Genomic DNA, 18,424 nt, shown 5'->3' with positions numbered 1-18,424 from the left:
TGGAATTTTTTTTTTTTTTTTTAATTTTTCTATCACATGTAAAGACCCAGTAAATTTTCCGTATTTTTTGTAGAGACAGGGTCTCACTATGTTGCCCAGGCTGGTCTGGAACACCTGGCCTCAAGCTATCCTCCCACCTTGGCCTCCCAAAAGACTAGGATTATAAGTGTGAGCCACCTTGCCAGCCAGTCAGGTGACTCTAGATGCTAGAAGAAAAGTAAACATAGTGAGGGGTGTGAGAGGGAGGGGCATGATGTCTTCAGTGCAGTGGTCTAAGAGGGCTTCTCTTATGGGAGCATCTGACCCAACAGAAGCGAGGAAGGGAGCCGTATGAATGCCCTGGGCAAAAGGGCTCTGCAAGGGCCAGGGACCTGAGTGTGTGAAACAGCCGCAGGGCAGTCAGCATACCTGTAGCAGGGTGTGCACTGGGAAGGCTGGAAAAAACGAGGTCTGAGGGCCAGAACACAAAGCCTGTTTCCATAGGACCCTGCAGGACATGGCGATGTGTCTGAGGGAGATGGGAGCCATGGAAGAGTTTAGAGCAGTGGTGTGACATGATCCAACTTAGGTTTGAACAAGATCCCTCTGGTTGCTGTGTGGAGAATAGAACTTAGGAGGGCTAGGGGCAGAAGGAGTGACAGCAACGAAGGGACTGTGGCTTAGGTCTGAGTGGTGGCACATTCTGGACATTTCATTTTGTTCTTTGGTTTTCCCATCTGTAAAGACTGATCATAATAGTATCTACTTCAAAGGGGTGTTGGGAGGATTCAACAAGACCATGGTGCAAAGTACCTGGCTCAGTACCTGGCACATTCGAAGATCTTAGTAAACATGCCCGTGCTGATTATTATTACTAACTTTCCCGTGAGGTCCATATAATTACGCCCACATTATGGATGAGAAAACAGAGTCTCTGAATGGTGAGGCCACTTAAGAGCGGGTGGCTGCTAAGTGGCCCAGCGGTATTGCTGCAGGCCCCTGTAAGACAACTGGGTGGGGGGTCACACCTGGCTGGTAAAAAAGGCGGAGAACTCGGAACAAGGGGCAGAGAGTGTCTGAAGCACTGGGGGCAGGGGAGTTCTCTTGCTTCATCTTAGTACAGGAGGTCGTAGTGGCCAAAGTTCATGTTCTGCCTTGTACTTCCGGGGTGTGTGCCCTCGGGTAAATCACTTCACCTCTCTGGGCCTCAGTTATCTCATCTGTAAAATGGGTTCTGGGATAGGGCTTATCTCCTAAGATAGTTGGGAAGATTAGATGCCTAGCATAAAATGAATCTGATAAACACACTCAGAAAAGAGCCTTCCGAAAAGATAGCATGATAAGAAACAGTATAACTGGGTGTGTCTTGGTTAACTAGCTCTGCCAGGAGGTGGGAGAAGAAAGTCTTTCTTCTGTTAGAATTTTGAATAGTGACTGATTAGATTATAATGAACAGGCTCATCAGAAATGCACATGCTAAGTAAACAGTGAACTCCTCATAAAACCACAAATACAGAACAACCCTAAATATGTTTTGAGTTGTTGCATGGTTAACATGAAATAAAATCTGCTCATTGGAAAATCATTTTAGGGGTCTATATTTTTTTGTAAGTGAGGGGAATATTCACCAAGGTTTTTTTGTTTTGTTTTGTTTTGTTGTTTTGTTTTTTTTTTGGTAGAATAAAGAAGGGGTTTCCATGTTCAGTAACCATTGTGAAATGCTGGTAGCAAATCCCCATAACACAACTCGCTAACATTTACAGAAGCTGTTGTGATTAAGTGGGAAGCAAGCTACCGAAAAATCTACAACAAGAAGTCAGCAAAGTAAGATCAAGAGACTATAAAGTAAACAATATATAGAGAATGTAATTTATTTCCTTGGGGAAGCGATCTGTACCGACAGCAGCAACAGAGTGACTCTGTACACAAACTCCATTTCCATCCACGATAGACTTTTGTAGTCAGCGCATCTGAAAATAGAGAAATTGTGCACGCAATTTAAAAAACCATCTGATGATGACTCTCCAGCATCTTAAGAGATTGGCAATCCATTTTAAGAAGGGAAAGCTGAGACCCAAGCAGGAGAGGTGAGCTCCCCTGCTTGCATCACCTTTGATGAGATTTTACGACCCAAGTGACTAGAGAAGCCCAACCAACACTGGGGCAAAGGGAAGACAAAGGGATGACTTGAGTTTCACATGTGGTATTTTGTTTTTATTTTGTTGTTTTTTGAGATGGAGTCTCGCTCTGTCACCCAGGCTGGAGCGCAGTGGTGCAATCTCGGCTCAGCAACCTCTGCCTCCTGGGTTCAATGCTTCAGCCCGCTGAAGAGCTGGGATTACAGGCATGCGCCACCACGCCCGGCTAATTTTTGTATCTTTAGTAGAGACGGGGTTTCACCATGTTGGCCAGGCTGGTCTTGAACTCCTGGCCTCAAGTGATCTGCTTGCCTTGGCCTCCCAAAGTGCTGGGATTACAGGTGTGAGCCACTGCGCCTGGGCAGGGGTGCTTTTAAATAAAATTATCTGTTGCAGAAAGCAAGATCTGGCCCCGGGGACAGGGACCCAGCCAGCAGGAAGCCAGTACACCTGTGCTTGGGAACAGGAAATGTCTTTTCAGGCCTGAGGACTCAAGGTGCCAGACAGTTTGGAGGAACTGAGTGTGATCCCTGGAGGATGGTGGGTGGCCTTTGTCTAACATGCCAGGATCTGGATGTGGGTACTCAAAAAGGAGTATCGCCAGGGTGGGGTGGCTAGATCAGTTGCCTTCCTACCCATCCAGACCTTGCTGAAGTCCCTAATTAAGGTCACCATTAAAGAGACATTTGTCTTCCTTATAAAGCCCCTCCAGGAGCCTGGGCGCTTGGACCTGGCCTGGAGCATAGAAAACAGAAAGGGTGAGATGTTCTGGCAGAGTTGGCAGAGAAGTTGGCATCTTCCCTACCAGAGTGAGACCTGGCTCAGGGCCACCTGGACAGCCCCTTACTTTCAAGAGCCTTGAATTTATACTTAAACACACTCCTGGAGAAAAAATGTTAGAGAATCCACCCCTCTTGAACACTCTCCTTTCCCTCCCTTCCCCTCCCCTCCCCTCCCTTCTCCTCCCCTCCCCTCCCCTCCCTCCCCTTTATTTTTATTTTTTTGAGATGAAGTCTCAAGGCTCCACCCAGGCTGGAGTGCAGTGGTGAGATCTCAGCTCACTGCAAGCTCCGCCTCCCAGGTTCACGCCATTCTCCTGCCTTAGCCTCCCAAGTAGCTGGGACTACAGGTGCCTGCCACCATGCCCGGCTAATTTTTTTTGTATTTTTAGTAGAGACGTGGTTTCACTGTGTTAGCCAGGATGGTCTCAATCTCCTGACCTCGTGATCCGCCCGCCTCGGCCTCCCAAAGTGCTGGGATTACAGGTGTGAGCCACCGTGCCCTCTCCTCCCTTCCCCTCCCCTCCCCTCCCTTCTCAAGACAGAGTCTCATTCTGTAACCCAGGCCGTAGTGCTGTGGCATGAGCTCACTCTCTTTTCTTAAAAATGATTTTGTGCCGGGCGCGGTGGCTCACGCCTGTAATCCCAGCACTTTGGGAGGCCGAGGCGGGCGGATCACAAGGTCAGGAGATCGAGACCACGGTGAAACCCCGTCTGTACTAAAAATACAAAAAATTAGCCGGGCGCGGTTGTGGGCGCCTGTAGTCCCAGCTACTCGGGAGGCTGAGGCAGGAGAATGGCGTGAACCCGGGAGGCGGAGCTTGCAGTGAGCCGAGATCGCGCCACTGCACTCCAGCCTGGGCGACAGAGCGGGACTCTGTCTCAAAAAAAAAAAAAAAAAAAAAAAAAAATGATTTTGTTCCCCTAAAACCTGAGTTGGCTGTTGTACATTGGGACCGTTCAGGTTTCTGGTGTGTGTATATGTGCGTGTGTGTATATATATGTCTGTCCAGAGAAAGCAGAATTTAGTTCCAGTTGACACATTTCATCACCTGTGATGGCCGTAGCCTGCAATGTGTAAGAAACTTAGTGGAGGCCAAAAAAATTATAAATATAGAAATATAGTTCACCTTGTTTTGGTCAAGCGGCAGCAATGTCATCAAAGAAAAATATCAGGGGACACTGTTCACAACCTCCTTAGGCCTTATTATGGGGTATTTGAAAGCAATTCATTGTGGGCTACTAGAATCAGCATTACCCGAGGCAAACAGGCCTTCTTAAGTGTACAAAAGGTGTAGGTAAAATGCCACTAAATCCAGTTAAATTAATCTCATTGGAACTTCTAACAACTCAAATCATTGCTTAAATTACTTCTTTGGTGGTGTTTCTTGGAGTGCGGCCTCCTCCTTTGTTTTACGAAAGGAGCTCTGGAGGTTAATGGTAAAGCTGACATGTATTAACACTTACGATGTGTCAGGCAGGTACCAAGTGCTTCGTGTACAGTAACTCACTGAATGGCCACAATAGTTCTAGGAGGCTGGTATGAACATGACCTTGCTTTAGGGATGAGAAAAGCCAGGTACAGAGAGTTTAAATCACAACCCACGGTGGTCAGAAGAGTAATGGTAGAGCTGGGATTTGAACCAGATCTTGTCCAACTCTAAAAGCACTTGCTCTTACCCATCCCTCAACCAGTGACCTGCAGACACTGCCTCTCCAAATCAGCGATAACTGCTGTTGTGTTTACTTCATCCTCTGTACTGTCTTAGGGAACAATTAGGAAATCCTTAGTGGTTATGAGCAAAACTGTTATTGCCCAAGACAGCCTAGCTCGGCTAGTATAAAACCATTTAAGAGGAGACTTGAAACATCTCAACTTAAAAATTGAATTATGAAAGGGAATGAAAAGTATTGGCCTACCGCGTGAAAGATGTTCAGAAAATCTTTATGCAATTATGGAGTGAATTATCTTGTCCATGCCAGGGAAGAGTGACCAAAGACCAGGTTCTGTCATTGTGCCAAACTTCTTATTGGTCTCATTGGAACTAAACTTGGTTCTCTTTTGTTTTAAGCTGCTGACTCAAACATCAAACAACTCAAGAGGAAATGCAAATTGGTGAGATGCCTAAGAGAATATCAGTCTCACTAGAGTTTCAGGGAAAGCAAATGCAGGCCGAGTGCAGTGGCTCACGCCTGTATTCCCAGCACTTTGGGCGGCCAAGGCAGGCGGATCACTTGAAGTCAGGAGTTTGAAACCAGCCTGGCCAATATGTCGAAACCCCCTCTCTACTAAAACTAGAAAAATCAGCCGAGCATGGTGGTGCACGCCTGTAATCCGAGCTGAGGCAAGGGAGGCTGAGGTAGGAGAATCTCTTGAAGCCAGGAGGCGGAGGTTGCAGTGAGCCAAGACCACATTGGTGCACTCCAGCCTGGCTGACAGGGAGATTCTGTCTCAAAAACAACAACAACAACAAAAAAGATACCATTTTTTTCACCTATCAGGTTGGCAACAATTTTAAAAGATTGGCAACATCCAAATGCTGGCAAAATTGTAAGGAAGTGTACACTCTTCCTGTATAGCTCTAGGGACTGTGAAATGTGAATTGCTGCAACCTTTGGGGGAAAGTCTTCTGGCTGTATTTATTAACAATAAAAACACACATTTATTAACAATAAAAAGCAATCCTATTTTGGGGATTTTATTCTACAGAAATAAAAGTGTCGGTACATAAGGATATATGGATAAGGCTATTTATTGAACCCTTATTTAAAGTAGGAAAACACTGGAAAATCCCTGAATGTTCAAGAATAGGGGAATGATCGATAAGTTATGGCACAGGTGTTCTATGAAACATTACACAACTAATAAAAGAATGAGTTAGCTGCAGATATATAGGTCTACAGGTGTATTTGTGATAAACTATTAAGTGGAAAAAGCAGATTGCAAAGTAATATATGTGACACGATCCCATTTTCACAAAGAGTAAAAAAAAAAAAAATTCCCTTAGAAATGTGTCTTTCAGTTGTGTTGGTTGGTATGAGTCTAGAGGAAAGAGAGTGACTATCTACAACAACGTGTGAACTTTGATTATCTCAGTGGGGTAGAGGGAAGAGTATTCCCCTTTTCTTGGTATATTTCTATAGCTGGCATTCTGTACTTTTGTTATCTGCAATGAAATAAATCCAGTAAAGTTTAGGTTATACAGGGAAAAACCCTTCACGTGATGTGACTGGGTGATGCTCCTTCCCGTACAAGAACGCACAAGTGGCTGTGAGGGTTATAATGTATTGATCACTGCCTTCGGAGTCAGGCACTGTGCTAAGAACTTTCCCTGGGCTATCGCTCTGGGAGGTCAATGTACAGGAAGAAATGAGGGTCACAGGGGTTAAACGACCTGCTCGAGGCCGCACAGCTAGAGCACAACAGAGCAGAGATTGGAACCCAGGTGTCTCTTATTCTGAAGCGACATTCTTAACTCCTACAAAATGCTCCCACACTGCAGCTGTGGCAGCTTCCTGTGGTCTTTCTAATAGATGGTTCCTCCTCTGGTCATATTTTTGCTTCCATTTTCTCTCTGCCATTACATTTAGTAACCATGAAAGGGAACTAACCTGTCGTTGTAAGACCTGGGACTTCAGTATCCCGCTGGGCAGCAGGCAATCTCACAAATGGGGAAACCAAGTCATGAGGATGGTTATCAGATGCCTTCCACATAGGGAACTGGACTGAGACGTCTGTGAGCCTTGTTCCTTGCTGCTTCCTGTTAGTCAGTTGACGGTTTTTATTTTGTCTTCTTTTAATCTTATCTCCTGAGGTTTCTCATCCACTCCCATTGCTTTCTCTATGGAGTAAGAATTCTGTGGATCTTTATCAGTAATTTTAACCGTGCGGTGTCAAAGAATTTCATTGCTAGAAATGATTTGAAAGATCACCCGAGTTGCTGTTTTCACACAGGAGGAAACTGAGGCCCTGAAAGTTTGACTGGCTTGTCCAAGATCATAGGTTGCTCCGTAGTGCATTTGAGACTGGAACTGGGTACCCTTGGGTTCCCATTCTGTATTCATGGTGTCAGCACAACCACAAGCAGCATTTCTAGTGTTTTCTCCTTCTCTTTGGGCCTTTGACAGCCAAGGAAATCTTCGTGGATGAGGGTGTTTTCCTTTCTTCTTTTTTATCTTGTTTTGTCTATTTGTTTTAAGTTTACTTTTATGATGCTATTTGACTGATTACTCTGTTTTTAATTTTATTTATTGATTTTTGTTGTTTATAACTTACTGCATTGAATAGGTTATACATACATATGGTTATTTTATTTATTTATTTTTGAGACAGAGACTCACTCCATCATCCAGGTTAGAGTTTAGAGTGCAGTGGCACGATCTCAGCTCACTGCAACCTCCACCTCCTGGGTTCAAGCAGTTCTCCTGCCTCAGCCTCCCAAATATCTGGGATTACAGGCGTGCATCACCACGCCCCGCTAATTTTTGTATTTTTAGTAGAGATGGGGTTTCACCAGGTTGGCCGGGCTAGTCTCGAACTCCTGACCTCAAATTATCCACCCACCTTGTCCTCTCAGTTCTAGGATTCTGGGATTGCAGACATGAGCCATAGCATCCGGCCAACATTTGGTTATTTTAAAAAAAGGAAAAAAGAAAATGCAAACAGTACAGTAAAAAGTAATCCCACTCCAACTCCCAGTCCTCCTAGTTCCCCTCCTCAGAGGCAACTAATGTTACTACTAATTTCTTGTTACCCTTCCTGAGGTATCTCAATAACCTATTTTTGAGATTATTCCATATTAGTGCAAATAGCACTAACTCATTATTTTTAATGGCTGTATGAGATTAAATTGTATTGTTAACTATTCCGCAAATGATGGAAATGTTTCTAGTTTGTGCCCTACGAATAATGCTATAGTTCATAACCCTGCACTGCATGTCTTTATACACTCGTACAAGTATCTCTGTTGGATAAACTTCTAGACGTTGAACAACTGGGTCAAAGGGTGTGTGTATTACAGATTTTGATGCTAGTTGAATGGACATCCAAAGCTATGGTGTTAATTTATATTCCCACCAGCAGTGTATGAGAGTCCTACTTCTCTCTACATTCGTCTAAGCTTTTAAAACACTGTCAATACTTCTTGTGGCTTTAATTTCTGCTTTTTCTTATGATGAGTGTATGTCAGTTGGCTCCAGCTGCTATAACAAATTACCATAGACTGGGTGGCTTTAAACAACAGACATTTACTTCACACAGTTCTGGAGGCTGGAAAGTCCACGATCAGGGGCTGGCCATTTCAGTTCCTGGTAAGGACCCTCTTCTTTTTTTTTTTTTTTTTTTTTTTTTGAGACAGAGTCTCGCTCTGTCACCCAGGCTGGAGTGCAGTGGCCAGATCTCAGCTCACTGCAAGCTCCGCCTCCCGGGTTCACGCCATTCTCCTGCCTCAGCCTCCCGAGTAGCTGGGACTACAGGCGCCCGCCATCTCGCCCGGCTAGTTTTTTGTATTTTTTTAGTAGAGACGGGGTTTCACCGTGTTAGCCAGGATGGTCTCGATCTCCTGACCTCGTGATCCACCCGTCTCGGCCTCCCAAAGTGCTGGGATTACAGGCTTGAGCCACCGCGCCCGGCAGGACCCTCTTCTTGGTTATGTCTTCACACAGCAGAGAGAGAGAAGCAAACTCCCTTGTGTCTCTTCCTATAAGGGCACTAATTCCATCATGAGGGCTCCACCCTTATGCTAATTACCTCCCAAGGGCCCCACCTTCAAATATCTTTACAGTGGTGAGTAGAGTTTCAACATATGAAGTTTGGGGAGGACACAAACATTCAGCCCATAACAATGAGTGAGATTGAGTATCATTTTATATACAATCAAGTGTCAGTGATGGGGACGTGTTCTGAGAAATGTAACATTGGTGATTTCCTCATTGTGCAAACATCATAGAGTGCACTTACACAAACCTAGATGAGATAGTCTACTACACATCTAGGCTAAATGGTCTAGCCTATTGCTCCTAGGCTACAAACCTGTACGGCATGTTACTGTACTGAATACTGTAGGCAGTCGTAACATAATGGTGTTTGTGTATCTAAACACATCTAAACTTAGAAAAAGTACAGTATAAATATGGTATTATAATCTTATGGGACCATTGTCATATATGTGGTCCATTGTTGCCCAAAATGCAATACATGACTGCATTTAAAAGCTGGTCTTCTCTATTCTGTAAACTGTCTAAGTCCTTTGTTCATGTTTCTATTAGATTTTGCTCTGAAAGATTTATCATTATTATTTGATTTTTCGAGACAGGGTCTCTGTCACACAGGCTGAAGTGCAGTGGCAAGATCATGGCTCACTGCAGCCTCAAATTCCTAGGCTCAAGCGATCCTCCTATTTCAGCTTCCCGGGTAGCTGGGACTACAGGTGTGCACCCGGCTAATTTTTTGTATCTTTTGTAGAGACGAGAGTTTGTCATGTTGCCCTGGCTGGTCTTGAACTCCTGGACTCAAGCAATCCACTGGCCTTGGCCTCCCAAAGTGCTGGGACTACAGGTGTGAGCCACTGCACCTGGCCTATTATTATTTTTACTTAAACCTAAACCTGCTGAAGAATGACAATTTGGTCACCAGGTGAGTAGGACAAAACCACCTTCACCTCTGATGTAAATATATGGAACCTGGATATGACGGGCATTATACCCCTGTATTGCTCAGGCCTAAGTAACAAGTATGTTAGTATGTTGACAGAGTGGTGTTGTTTTTTTTTTTTGAGATGGAGTCTCGCTCTGTCGCCCAGGCTGGAGTGCAGTGGCACAATCTCTGCTCACTGCAACCTCCACTTCCTTCCTGGGTTCAAACGATTCTCTTGTCTCAGTCTCCCAAGTAGCTGGGACTACAGGCACACGCCACCACACCCAGCTAATATTTGTATTTTTAGTATTTTTAGTAGAGACAGGGTTTCACCATGTTGGGCAGGTTGGTCTCGAGCTCCTCACCTCAGGTGATCTGCCCACCTTGGCCTTCCAAAGTGCTGGGATTACAGGCGTGAACCACTGCACCCGACCATCAACAGTATCTTAACAGAAATTCTCAATATTGGCCTGAGGTTGTTGGGCCAGCAATCAGGATCAATTTTTGATAGGTTAGGAAATGAGGCTCAAAGACTTAAACTATGTTGGTCAAAGTAATGCAATTAGAGTGATGGCAAAGCCAGCCAGAGGCATCTTTCTAAGGAGCCTCCTGAATTTACGGTCAGGCTCTGGAGTCAGATGGACCTGGGTTTGAGCCATGCACTGAGAGACTGGAAATGTCACTGCACACCTCTGAGCTTTACCTAATTACAGCCTAAGAATAATAACAGTATCTACTTTAGGTGGTTGTTCTGCTGATTATGTGAAATAATGTAGGTAAGGATGTTCATTGTAACAATACGTTGCATGATAATACACATTATAACATGTTGCTCATGAGTGTTTAACAGAGAGAGAAACAAACTCCCTTGTGTCTCTTCCTATAAGGGCACTAATTCCATCATGGGGGCTCCACCCTTATGTTAATTACCTCCCAAGGGCCAGCAATCAGGATCAATTTTTGTGGTAGTTCCAAAGCTAAGTTCACGTGTCTAAGACTTCTCTCCTTTCATTATGCACTCTCATCTCTTCCCTGCTTTCTACTCTTCCCCTATTTGTTTTTTTTTTTTTTTTTTTTGAGACAGGGCCTCTCTCACTCAGGCTGGAGTGCGGTGATGCGAACTCGGGGCTCACTGGGCTCACTGCAGCCACCGCCTTCAGGGCTCAAGTCATCCTCCCACCTCAGCCTCTCGAGTAGGTAAGGCTACAGGCACATGCCACTATGCCTGGCTAATTTTTGTTTTTTTGTTTTTGTTTTTTTTTGTCACAACGGGGGTCTTGCTACATTGCTCAGGTTGGTGTTAAACCTCGGCTAGGATTACCGGCGTGAGCCACTGTGCCAGCCATCGACTCTTCCTCTTTTAGTTTAATCTACCTGAAACAGCTAGCTGTTCCATGTTTGGAGGCTTATTAGTGAAGACATTGTTTTCTCCTCACCACCTTTTTGGGGATCCGTTTCTTGAGGACTGGGAGAGCCTCTCTTCACAGCAGCACTCCTCCGGACACCCAGGTCATATACTCTCGGGAAATGTTGGTTATTGAATGAATAACGCCAAGAGGAAGGGTCTGCTCCCAACACGGCCTTAACACAGTGCCTGGAAGTTGTAATAGATTCTGGCACATAGTAGGAGCTCAGGAAACATTTATATAATGAATGAATGAATGAGTGCACACAGTAACTAGGAGAAAGGGCTCAATACACATTTCTGTATTAAACGCACAGTGCCTGGAACACAGTAAGCGCTCCCTCTGTGGCAGCCGTGAATATCCCTGGGCAAAGACTGTGAAACCTAGTCCAAGAGCTTGGCTTCACTGTGCGCGGGTTCGAATCTGGACTCCTCTTCCCAGGTGTGCGACCTCGGGCAAGTGACTTAATCCCTTTGTGCTTCAGTTTTTTTTCTCTGTAAAAGGCGGACGGCGGCGCGAGCCTCCGAAGACACACACTTCCCAGAGCACTCGGACCCGCTGCCTGGTCCACAGCGCGGCCGCCGCGCCACGCCAGCCGGCCTGGGCTGTGGGGACACAGGCCGGGGGCCCCGCGCCCGCTTCCGCGGCCGCCACTGGCGCGACCCGGACCCACGGTCCCGCCCCGCCACGATCAGTGCACCGCGAGGGGGCGGGGCGGCCACGAGGGGCAGCCCACGGCAGCCACGGGCCGGCAGTCCGCCGCCCGCCGGGGAGCCCGGCCGCCTGCACTTCTTTCTCTCCCTCTCCGCCTCCCTCCCTCCCTCTTCCCGGCCCGAGGACCCGGCCGCGCTCGGCTCAGCAGCGCCTCCCGCGAGCCGCCGCCGCCGCCGCCACTCCGGACCCCTCCCCCGCCCGCCCCCTGCTCCCCCCGCGCGGCCGGCGCCCGTCACGTGACCCGGCGCCAGCCAATGGCGGGCCGAGCCGCGGTCGGCGGCCGCCATTGCTGTCAGAGCAAGCGAGCCCGGGGAGGGAGGAGAAGCGAGGCTGACTGGGGAGGAGGGGTGGGGAAGCAGGAAGAGGACGTCGCTCGGCTGCCGGGGTCGCCCGCTGGCTTCGTCCGCACCCCCTCGGCGAGTTCGCGCCCGCCCGCGGCGGCGGCGGCCTGAGGCGGCGGTGCCCGCCTCCCCTCGCGCGCCGGCGGGGGCCGAGGGGGAGTCGGTGGCTGGAGATAAACAAGGCGGCGGCAGCGGCGGCGGCGGCGGCGGCTGAGGAGCAGGGAAGGCGGAGGCGGCGGCCGGCCCGCAGCGCCGGCCCGGGAGGCAGCGGCGGCCCTGAGAGGCGGGGTGGGCGCCGGGCCGCACGGACAGCGCCCCCCGCCGCCGCCGAAGCTGCCGCAGCCGCCGCCGCCGCCTCGAGCAGCGGGAAGGAGCCGCGCGGCCGCTGCGGACCCCCGCCAGCCCGGGCCCGTTGCCTCGGCGCGGCAGTCGCCGCGGCTCTCCCGCCTGCCCGCCGGCCCTCGCGCCTCACCCCCGGCGGCGCGGCGGCGGCCCGGCCGCCCCATCGCTCCCCGGCGAGCAAGCGCCGCCGCCCGGCCCGGCTCCGCCTTCGACGCCTGCCTGACATGCCCCGCTCTGGCGGCCGGGCTCGCGGAGGATCATGACTGCGGCAGCGAACTGGGTGGCGAACGGGGCGAGCCTGGAGGATTGTCACTCCAACCTCTTTTCGCTGGTGAGTAGCCGGGCTGCGGGGAGGGGGCTGTGTCGGGGAGGGGGGGCTCCCCGACCTCCGCCGCCGACCAACTTTCTCCTCCCGCCGCCGGGACTTCGCCCCTCCCTCGCGTCTCCCCGCCGTTCGCCTCTCGCCGATTCTCCCCCTTTTGGATCGTCTCTTTCTCGCCTTGGATCCCATCCAGTGTTTATTTGGCTCTTTAAAAATCATTTGTGAGCGCGGCGCTCGGCGTGGAATTTGCATGTGGAAGTCTCGGAGCTGCGGATTCTGGGTCGCACTTCGAACGCCCACCCTCTGTTGCAATTGCACTCCCCTTCTCCTCCCCTTTCCCCCCTTTTTTTCCCCCCGTAAATGTGGAAGGCTTTGCCTTGTGCTGCCCGCGCCTCCGATCGGCAGCCTCTTCCCCGTTGTCGGATCGGCTGTCTGCCCGCCCGCCCGCCTGCCTTTTGAATTTTTTTAAATTCCATAATGACACCTGCAATTTCGCCCGAAAACAGTTGATTGAATGCGATTGTGTCAGGAAAGGACTCTTGCACCCGAAGCTCCCGCGATTGTAAACATCGACAGCCGCTTGCCTCTCGGGGCTTACTACGCTGGAGAGCCGTAAAGCCATTGCACCGAGCCGACGGAAGGTGGAGAAAGCTTTTTTTTCTTTCTCTCCTTCTGTGTCTTTTAAAAACTGTTTTCTCTGTCCTAACAACGAATCCACACACACACACACACAAAAGCAACAAGCTGGGCGGTTTGATAACATCGCTTTTATCTGCTTTCGCCTCTCTCGCGCTCTCTCTCTGATAATTGACAACTTTTCCTTCGGATTTGAATCGCCTGCCTTAATCTTGAAGCAGTTAGGGTGTCAATTGTTCTCGTGGAAGCCTGGCACCCGCCGACGGCGTCTAGATTCATCGAAATTAAAAATGTATAGGGCTCCAGCAACTCTTTCCTGGCGGTGGCAGTGACATTTGGTGGTAAATGCCATCTTTGCTTTTTATTGGGTCGTATTACCTACCTCTGAAAACATTCACGTTGTTAAACCTGGCGTTTAGGCTAATAATTGCAGTGCGTGGTCTTTAAATATGTGCTTTGTGCATGAGTTACTGTATGTATAGCTATGTGCCCAGGAGAGTACGAATTTGTTTAAATATTGAGCAAAGATTTGTAAACAGATGTAAGGCAATTACGTTTCAAGCGTAGAATGTAATTGGAAAATTGGCTGAACAGTTTATTTAATTTATCCTTAAAAACACCCAACTTAGTTGTGTACCCTGGTTTTTTTAGGGGGAGGTGAGTCCCTTTTGGAAAACATACATTTTGGAAATTATTTTCTGTAACCCCCGCTGTAGATAGAAGCATCATTTCCCTCTTAATCCTTGTTTACACTGGATAATTTAGTGTTCAAATTGTAATTAGTTACATTTAATTATGGGTGGCCTAGATGCTTTTTTGCTATGAGACTAATGGAGAAATGCAAATTCTCGCCAACTTTTCAAATGAAAGTATTATGTTATTAAATGTGTTACAATGCAGACCAAAAAATCAACACATGCGATTTTTACCTACAAAGACCGAGTGACATAGTATCATTGATCCCACTCTAGTAAGATCAGGTAAATTTTTTTAAATGAAATATTTTAATCCAGATATTTCATCTTAAAATTCAGTTATAAGTTGGAATTCTTTCTCTTAGTATTTTGATAATTTTCCCTTGATTTTTTTGGTATGTGGGAGTAAAACCCCCTTTTGCCCCTTCTTTTTCCCTCCTCAGTCTTATCATTTGGTATCAGTCAGGTTCAGGGACTTTCACAGATTAGCAAACATATTGATCAAGGGATATTTAAAATGGTTTTTGTGTGGTTACTGGTGATCACATTGACACAGGTAATTAAAATAACCAAATAGATCTCCCAAATTATCATATATTATGCTGACTGGTAATGACTGTGTATATACAGATTGTGTAGACGTATGAAAGTGTATGTATAGCCAGTCTTTTAGGGTATATCATTTCTTTTATCTTTTTTTTTTTTTTTTAAAAAAGCTTAAGTAAGAATGATAACGTTACAGAGATAACATGCTTGAGATTCTTTTGGAGAAGCAGTTTTGTAGGAGAGGATTCTGTACTTTGATTTTGACTGACTAAAGGTTTGTGTTTCAGATATTTCTCCCCTAAACCTCTTTAAACCAAAGGATTGATTTTTGAATATGCTCTTTTAAAAATAATTATTTTTTAAGTAGCAACTTTGAAATAGAGAACTGTAGTAATGCTTAGTTGATTTTTTTTTTTTTTTTGAAAGGAATGTAGAATGTCTTCATTGTCTTGTACATGGAGTGTGGATAAGGTGCTATTAAAGAAATCTAAACTGCTGACTGGTACATTTTTCTGATTCCAAATTGATATTTTTTTTGAAAATGCTATACAGAAGCAGCAACCTGGAATATTAAAAGTATGTTGCCTAAAGTACATTGTATATAATAGTTATTTCTGAAGGAGATCTAATCCCTTGTTCAAAATAAAGCATATTTTTTATAAGAACGCTTTATGGTTTAATCATAGCTTGCATTTTTTTCTTTTGGCCTGCAGATTTTTTTTTCCTTTTTTTTTTTAAAGCAGAGAAAAGTATTTATAAAGAATTTACCTAAATACTCTCATTACTTAGATTGAAATAAGAAATTAAAGTTCTGTACCATGGTAATAACACCCAGTTTCCATTACCTTGAGGTGTTCATTATGGCTTACCAAAAGTTGATTGCGCAGTCAATCAGACACCTTAAGATTTCTGCTAGTCTTTTACTTAATTTTCTGATTTTTTATTGCATGGAATCAAATTTCCTAAATTAATTTTTCAACATCCATTCCCTTTTCCTAACGTGTGAAAAATGCCCTTGTGTATATACGATATGGGTGATTGTATGTGTTTCTTATTCTAACCGTGAGATTTGTAGCTGCTGCATTAAGTACATGCCTGGCTCTGCCTGTCGGACGCAAAACTATTCTCTTATGCTGTCCATCACATTTCTGGGTGACTTTTCATATATTCACTCAGTTAATCGTTCAAAGTGTGTTAAATCTGCCTTTTTGAAAAGTGTAACGGGGCATCCTGTGGTATGTGAACTCATTCTTGCGAGAAGACCTGGTTTCTGGATGTTAAGTATGTATTTTTCTCTATTGAGTTAATACGGAGAAAGTGATTTTGTGCCCTTTAACTAGACTTAAGTATGTGTTCTTTGATACGAGGGAGTGATCTCTAATTCTTAGATATGTATCCTCCACTTTCATGTCTTATTTGCTTAGAATCTTCCTGACTATGGATAATTGGGTGATAATCTCAAATTCTTGCTGGATTGAGACACTCGTGCACCCATTAGTCCATAATTCCTATTGAAGACCATTAATTCTATATTTGAAGCTTTTAAGGTAATCTATTGTTGACCTAATTTCTTTTTGTCTTAAGCGTTTTTTTTTTTTTTTTTTCCCCAGAAAGGGAAGACAGTTGCAAATGTAGAAACTTCGAAAATTTTTTTTTTTTTTTTTTGAGCTAGAATAGGGTGGACTATAAAAGGCAAACTAGGAAAAGGGAATGGTTTCTCTAATTTTCAAAGTGCTAAAATACACAAGGTATTTTTTTGTACAAGTTCATTGTGATTTTATAATTTATGTTTAAAGCATTTTTTTCCTATGATGGTTCATTTTCTTTCCTTTTATTTTTTATTTTTTCAAGATGGAGTTTCTCCTTGTTGCTCAGGCTGGAGTGCAAAGGCGCGATCTCAGTTTACCGCAACTTCTGCCTCCCAGGTTCAAGCGATTCTCCTACCTCAGCCTCCCGAATACCTGGGATTATAGGCATGTGCTACCACGCCCGGCTAATTTTGTATTTTTAGTAGAGACGGGATTTCTCCATGTTGATCAGGCTGGTCTTGAACTCCCGACCTCAGGTGATCTACCCGCTTTAGCCTCCCAAAGTGCTGGGTTTACAGGCATGAGCCACTGCACCCAGCCGTCATTTTCTGTAATGAAAATATTTACAGTTTGTTAATGTATGTTTTTGGTTTAGCATTTTGTTGTTAGTAGCACATGGTGTTACAGTATTTATATATTTTTAATAGCAATAATTGCCACCCGGTAATAGTTGCCATATTAACCTCCAATTGCTAGTAAATATTTTTAAGTACATAATAGACAGCAATTTAAGGCATAGTGTAGCAGTTTACTGGACCGTTTTAAAGAGCCATTTGTACGTGTGATGAGTTCATAATTTTAAAGAGACAATAATGTACCTTAGGCCTGTATGCTACAAATATTTTGCTGTGGATGTTGCTTGAAGTGCTCATTGGGAAGAAGGTAGGGTCTATTCTTTGTGAGAAGAATGGGCAGGGGGGTGCGTTTAGGATAGTATGTATTTATTGAGTTTATGCCAGGTGCTTATATAGCTTATAATTTGCTTTTTTTTTTTTTTGTTTTGGTTTTTTTTTTTTTGAGACCGGAGTCCCACTCTCACCCAGACTGGAGTGCAGTGGCGCAGTCTTGGCTCACTGCAAACTTCGACTCCCTGGCTCAAGCGATTCTCTTGCCTCTGCCTCCCCAGCAGCTGGGATTACAGGCGCCTGCCACCATGCCCATCTAATTTATTTGTGTTTTTAGTAGAAATGGGGTTTCGCCATGTTGGTCGGGCTGGTCTGGAACTCCTGACCTCAGGCGATCCACCCTCCTCGGCCTCCCGAAGTGCTGGGATTACAGGTGTGATGAGCCTAGCTTATAATTTTCTTTGGAATGTTCTGGTTATTAATGAACATATTAGGTATTTATTTGGGGAAAAAACCTACCTCTTAAGGCATTCCTTTAAATAACATTAAGTTTTGGTTGTGTATTATATTAATTTATTATGGAGAAATTGATCTTTTTTGTTCACTGACTACTTTAGCTGTTTTTTTTTTTTTTTTGCGATGGAGTCTCGCTGTGTAGCCCAGGCTGGAGTGCAGTGGCGCAATCTCGGCTCACTGCAACCTCCACCTCCGGGTCCCAGATCAAGCAATTCTCCTGCCTCAGCCTCCTGAGTAGCTGGGATTACAGGCATGCGCCACCATGCCCAGCTGAGTTTTGTATTTTTAGTAGAGACGGGGTTTCACCACGTTGGCCAGGTTGGTCTTGAACTCCTGACCTTGTGATCCGCCTGTCTCGGCTTCCCAAAGTGCTGGGATTATAGGCATGAGCCAGTGCATGTGGCCAGCCTGGTTTTAAATTGTATTCTTTAAACACTTTCAGATATCTCTTCCACTCGAGTTTAATAAAGAAGATGCTCTCTCACCAGTTTATACTAGTGCTGTAAATTGTGGTAACTAAGCTAAGTTTGTTCTATAATTATTTTTGCCTAATAATTTAAAATTGAGATGAAACTCTTATCTCAATGTAAATATGTAAATAGTAAAGAGAAACTGTTAAAGACAACAGAAAAATTGTTTATTTTTTATGAACAGTTATTTCAGCTGTTTCTCAAAACTTTGAATCAAAGATAGATTTTTCTTTGAAACATTTGACTTATTTTTGATTGAAGAAAATAGCAATAATAGTGTTCCCCTACTTTAAGCTAGTAGTAGGAGTACTGAAAGTTTATTTCATTTTATTTCACAGGACCTAACCAGTGAGTGAGATCAGACAAACTTTATGAGAATTAGTTGTATGGTTGAGTATTAGGTATTACTATTATTGTTGAACTGCGCATTGCAACCGTAGAAATGAAGAAAAATATATATGCAGCGTTGTTA

At 45.3% G+C, this 18,424-nt stretch overlaps 1 protein-coding gene across 5 annotated transcripts in view; it reads left to right on the top strand.

Annotated features, from left to right (window-relative positions):
• Positions 1 to 12,383: 12,383 nt before the first annotated feature.
• MED13L (mediator complex subunit 13L) overlaps positions 12,384 to 18,424 on the top strand; it is a 318,142-nt gene continuing 312,101 nt past the window's right edge. For 2 of the 5 annotated variants that reach the window (XM_009181779.4, XM_009181778.4), the window contains exon 1: positions 12,543 to 12,664. In XM_009181779.4, the coding sequence (XP_009180043.1) occupies positions 12,593 to 12,664 (72 nt within the window). In that variant the 5' untranslated portion in view covers positions 12,543 to 12,592. Of the gene's footprint in view, positions 12,665 to 13,277; positions 13,297 to 18,424 lie in introns of those variants that run through there. The other 3 variants (XM_003907212.5, XM_021922992.2, XM_009181781.3) reach the window with 3 other exon arrangements.

This window comes from Papio anubis, chromosome 9, assembly GCF_008728515.1.
Source record: "Papio anubis isolate 15944 chromosome 9, Panubis1.0, whole genome shotgun sequence".
NCBI classification, from domain to species: domain Eukaryota; kingdom Metazoa; phylum Chordata; class Mammalia; order Primates; family Cercopithecidae; genus Papio; species Papio anubis.
This window is presented reverse-complemented; position numbering and strand designations above follow the sequence as displayed.